Source organism: Hibiscus syriacus, unplaced genomic scaffold (assembly GCF_006381635.1).
Source record: "Hibiscus syriacus cultivar Baekdansim isolate YM2019G1 unplaced genomic scaffold, ASM638163v2 tig00111273_pilon, whole genome shotgun sequence".
In the NCBI taxonomy this organism is placed as follows: Eukaryota; Viridiplantae; Streptophyta; class Magnoliopsida; order Malvales; family Malvaceae; genus Hibiscus; species Hibiscus syriacus.
In genome coordinates, this window is record NW_024063040.1 from 1,860,962 (window position 1) to 1,866,405 (window position 5,444).

Sequence of the window (5,444 nt, forward strand, 5' to 3'; positions counted from 1 at the left end):
TGATATAATAAACCTTTACTCATCTTCATCATTAATTTGTTGCCGATCAATATTGACAGCAAAATCAGCCCTATATGGTGCCTCTCTCTATATATGTATTATATATGGAATTGAAATTAAGATGCTTTTAACACCGAGGATATGGAACTCCACAAGCGCTAGCGATCATTCTAGTGTTGAGATTATCAGCAAATTGTCTTAAAGCAGGGCGGTTAAGGTACCCGCAAAAGCAAGTCGTCTGATCCCTCGGCCTGCTGCAACAGCTTTCGAATGGAGGCTTTGGTGACGTCATTGCCGGCAAGCATACACTGAGCTCTATAGGGTTCCATGTCACTTGTGCCTCCGCCCAGTGTGTGTCACCCGAAAAAATCGCCACAGCCAGCACCACTAGTGCCGCCGCACTTGAGGCAACGCATGCAAACCACTTTATCTTTGTGTTGTCACACTCAAAATTGAGGCCGAGGGCCATGATTTATGGGTGTGAATTTGTGATGGCTCAAGTTATCTGGGGGCGTTTTGTCGCACTATTTGAGACCCCAAACTAAAATCAAATTTTGTGTTAGAGTTGTTGGCATCTCTCTTTGTGTGAACAAAGTAGAGAACGGAATCTATATCTATATTACCTCTTCATGGTTTAATGTCACGACTTAAAATAAAAAACCAACTTAGTTGAATACACAAAAAGTTGAACGGAAGTTGGTGGGCATGACTGAAAGTTTAAGAAACACAAATAAATATGGTAGATTACCCAGATAGTTGTTGAATTGAAATTTGTAATTTATTTATATCACTATAAAAATTTTAGATAGTTGTTGAATACTTAGCTATTTCTCATGGGTGAGATTCCAGGTTTGCATCTAAAAGAGTTTCTCCATTAAAACAGGTTGAAAAGCTCACCCAATGGAAGACTATAGAATCTTAATTAAACTGACCTGGAATACTACAAATTCCATCCCTTAAAGTACACCTATCTACCAACCAAAAACAAAACAAAACAAAAGCAATGGCAAGTAATGCTTCGATCAAAGGTGTTCGGAATGAAATGTATACCCAAAAAATGGTTAAGAATGATGAAACCAGAAAACATGGAAGCATCCGACGATCACCAATAATGAGAATATGGCTTGTAATCAACATGCACAACCATTTCTTTGCTCTCTCTCAGTCACAGCCTCTGGGACGCCCTGGAAATATCTGCAATCATATACACAGATAGGAAAGCCGGTTGAACGAAAATATATGTACCATATAGCCTGGTCATTGGTCAACTATCTTAAAAACATATATGCTAAGACGAATTATAATATTGAGGCCAAATATATTAAGACAAAAGTGGAGGAAAAACAGTTTCACTGTAATAACAAGTGAGAAAAATTGCTCATGAAATCAAAGTTTTTAACCATGATGATTGCATATCAACAAAAACATAAAACCTATATCCTGCTAATCCATGGAGTAAATTGTTTTCTATATAAATTACACAAGAAACACTGAGGCTCGTGTAAAGCATAGCAGAAGTGCACCATGGAATGCAAGCTAGTGCGCATCCAAACATAACCAAATAATAACGAAAACTATAACAAAAGAAGTAGGTTGTAAGAGTAAGACCTATGATCATCATTCTAAGATCTAGATGGCCAAGTCATTTCTAATTGTATAAGTACACGTTATCATGATTCTCAAGAAACTATTTTCCTTTTTTTATTATAATTTCTCTGCTCACTTAGGATTGTTTTAGGTAAGAATACTATATTGATCCGTCTAGAAGCACCTTAAAGCAACAAAATATGACTGATCTACTTGTAGTAGAATATTTCCACCGTACATTATTTAACCAATGTTCATTTGAGCAACTTAGTTAAGAAATATTGGTCTACCCGAGGCATGTTATACTTTCTATAGCTGTTTCCATTAAGAAATATATAAATTTTCATTTCCACACCTCAAATTTTATATGAAAAGGCAAATCAGTTGGTATTCCGAGCAGGATTTCTAGGTGACAGTATAGGTTTTACACGCTTAATGTAGTCCAATTTGCAAAAGAAAGCTGGATATATACTCTGTTTTCCCCCTACAACCTATCCAACGTCCCAAAGATATATATATATATGCTAAAAGATCACAGCTATGCAGAAAAATTGCTAGAGATATGAAGGTCTCTAAGTCTGCAATGCTAGGAAAAACCATACACCATTATGGGCCGAGAACACCATGCAGGAAAACTGTTAACGTATAAGACAAAATTTACTCAAAACAGGGAATATGTTTCAAGACAAACTTACATGTCCTGCTCACGCTCATTTGCTAGAGCAGATTTGGCAATAGAAAGGAATGCAGCATAAACATTGATATCTTCTTTTGCCGATGTTTCAAAGTAAGGTATGTTTCCTTTTGAAGCACACCAATCTTTAGCTTTCTTCTCGGAGACCTAAATGGCTCAAGACGCAACCTCCTATTAGGCTGAGGTGTGAGGATAAAGGAAAATTGGGACATATAAAAACCGCATATCCTTACCACTCGACTATTACCACCATCTATATCTATTTTGTTTCCAAGCAACATAAACGGAAACGTCCTGGGATCAGTTGGATTGGCCTGGCATGAAATGAAAATGGGCACCATATCAACATTAAAAACAAGATAATAATCACTTCAAAAAGAAATTAAAATAAAGTTTAGAGGAATGAAAACCGTAAACACAAAAGACTAATCAACCTCAGAAATTAAATTGGCTGCTAGGAAAGGCCGTGTGCATTGACAAGGAAAGTAGGTCAAGTTGAGCACAGAGGTGTGGCATCAGCAAAAATGTATTATCCAATTTCTAACTAGCTGAGGTTTAACATAATGAAACTAGGTATCAAAAGAGAAGTCTCACATTCCCATGAGAATCAGCATTCATGGAGTTACTACTACAAAATTACCTACATACTCCTTTTGATCTGCTATTAAACCTATATTTCTTTTATAATCCTGCTCTGACCAGTTTGACCACACAAGGGAATGACTAGAATACAGGAACTGGCCAAATTCCAAAAGAACAGCAGAATGGCGACAAACAAGCTCAAATCAGTATACACATTCGAGTTTAAATCATTCTCTCCAAAGACAAGAGGCAAATTATCCACCTAAAGGTGGGGCGAGAAATTAGAAATTCTGTTTCTTTCCTTTTCAAAAACTGTTAAAACTTATAAACCAGAAATAAACCAAAATGAAGATGAATTGACAAGGCGTAAAACCAGTTATGTCACCATGAGTGAGGTCGAAACAATAGAAAATAGGAAGAGATCCAAAAGAATCTATGAGCCCAATCACAATCTGACAAAACTAGTTTGAATAATGTATTTGAATTTTGCAACCAAAAATAATTCCAATGTCAATACAAGTATGAAAGCAAACAATCCTAACAAGAAGAATCCTAAGTGTTTCTTCTTCCAAAAGGAATCTTCGATCAAGGTCAACAGAAAAGACACCAGCTTGCGAAAAAAACAAGCACCACTTTTTTCTCTCAGAAACAATTTATGGAAACAAATTTCCTTCTTTATAACAGATTAATTAGAAGAAATATCATTGGTAAAGTCTATTAGAGCGGCTTCAACCATTGAGTGTATCCACAAGCCATTGCCAAACACAGGCTTAAAGATGTGAAGAAGATTTAGGTGAAATTAAGGATAAACGTCTCAAATTCTACATTTTTCTGGACTCTCAAGATATTTATGACTAAATAGCAGCAATTATCTCAAACTTCAGCATTTCACTGCTACTCTGGTGTAAATCACTTAAGTAGATTGTAAATGTCATTGAAGAAGTTAAGCCCATAAAGAAAATGAGCAAAATCGAACTCAAAATCAACTAATAAAATCATTTGGGTTTCAAATAAACAAAAGATCTAGTAGACGGATGTTTGTGAGCATCAATTTGAATATAGCATGCATACCAAAGAGGCAAAGCGGAGTGGAGAGGCCTTACAAAAAAATAAAAAAACGAATAAATAGTCTCTTGATAGCTTATATATAACCTGAAGTTATGCGGGAAGTATTTCATATTCAGCAAGGTTGCCAAAGTTTACTTCTAACCTTATGCATTACTAGCCGACATCCCTTGACCTAAATAAATATCTCTAGTATCAGATTTATCATGGTATGGTAATAAAAGCAGAACAAGCTGATAAACCTAAAACACTGCAGATTCTTTTTGACATTCTCATAACCCCGGCGATGTTATAGAGGCATAAAACAACTTAAAGTAAGTGTGTCATGCATTAAGACATTCAAAAACATAATTTCTTAAAGAACTAAAACCAACAAATAAAATGACGGAATAGAAATAGGGGCAAAGAGAAACCTGCTTAAGAAACTCTTCATGCCAATTATCAAGGTTATCAAATGATTTCATCACATTAACGTCATAAACTAGTGCACAACAATCTGCACCCCTATAGAAGGCAACTCCAAGACTCTGAAACCGCTCCTGCCCTGCAGTATCCCATATCTATCCAATGCAATTCCGCCAAAGAAAGAAAAAAACTCCATAAGCATATTTTCCGTGAAAACTTCAAAGTTAAGCAAAAAATAGTATGGAAATACTCGGTTAAAACCTCACTTGCAGAGTGACAAGGCGATCATCAATCTGGAGTTCCTTGGTGACAAAATCAGCACCAATTGTTGCTTTATATTGCTGACTAAACTTCTTATGAACATATCTAGATTCAAGAAGTTAATTCCGACAACAATGTACATTTTAAAGACAACCTTTAAATAAATAAACAAAGATAGAGAGATTACCTTAATAAAAGTTTTAGATCTAAAGTTAGCCCCAAAAAATGAACAGAAGAATCACAGGAAATTAAACGATATGAATATTTACAATTCGATTACAGTTGAAAGGATACTGATTCATCAACGACGTCTTACCCACCCTGGCATTGACAATAACCCGTTAATCATACGAATAACTAAAAAGATCCAGAAGTTTGAAAAAACATTAGTAGTAAAAGGAAGAAACCCTAGAAATTGAAATTGAGAACGAACTTACCCGCTATCACCGAGAACAATGACCTTGAGCAAGGTTCGTCTTCGCATTGCCATGGCGGTAAAATTAACGGAAAATTTCGGTTTTGATTTGTTAGATTTGATTTACGTTTTTTTAAACAAAATCGTACTTATTACACCCTTCAATCAATATTTTCTCTTTTCCCCCTGAATCTCTGGTCCACGCTTATTTAATATAGTACTATTTTAGTACAAAATACATGATTTCAATGATTAAGATACTGTTTTTTATATTTTAGACTTAAATATCATAAATATTAGAGATACAAATATTTATTTAATTAAAAATATTTAAATAAATATTATCTTATATTTATTTAACGTAATTATATATTATTGTTTTAGTGTTGGATTTACCCGATGTACTTGGAAAAAGGATTGAAAAGAAATCTCATT

General features: G+C 34.9%; 1 protein-coding gene across 1 annotated transcript; it reads right to left on the reverse strand.

Moving 5' to 3' along the window:
- Positions 1-933: 933 nt before the first annotated feature.
- LOC120157492 (ras-related protein Rab7-like) lies at positions 934-5,199 on the reverse strand. Its single transcript, XM_039168599.1, has 7 exons — positions 5,032-5,199; positions 4,889-4,915; positions 4,600-4,699; positions 4,342-4,488; positions 2,515-2,595; positions 2,283-2,428; positions 934-1,194 (listed from the first exon to the last, which is right to left on the reverse strand). Exons 1-7 carry the CDS (start codon positions 5,082-5,084, stop codon positions 1,131-1,133), a joined length of 618 nt encoding a protein of 205 aa, XP_039024530.1. The 5' UTR covers positions 5,085-5,199; the 3' UTR covers positions 934-1,130.
- Between the last annotated feature and the right edge of the window lie 245 nt (positions 5,200-5,444).

What these genes read in the sequence shown, in the direction of transcription:
- LOC120157492 (XM_039168599.1), bottom strand. Translation starts at nt 5,084, where the DNA reads ATGGCAATGCGAAGACGAACCTTGCTCAAGGTCATTGTTCTCGGTGAT. An exon ending in AAGACGTCGTTGATGAATCA is followed by an intron (nt 4,700 to 4,888) that starts GTATCCTTTCAA and finishes TCTTGAATCTAG; the next exon opens with ATATGTTCATAAGAAGTTTA. An exon ending in ATGGTGGTAATAGTCGAGTG is followed by an intron (nt 2,429 to 2,514) that starts GTAAGGATATGC and finishes TGAGCCATTTAG; the next exon opens with GTCTCCGAGAAGAAAGCTAA.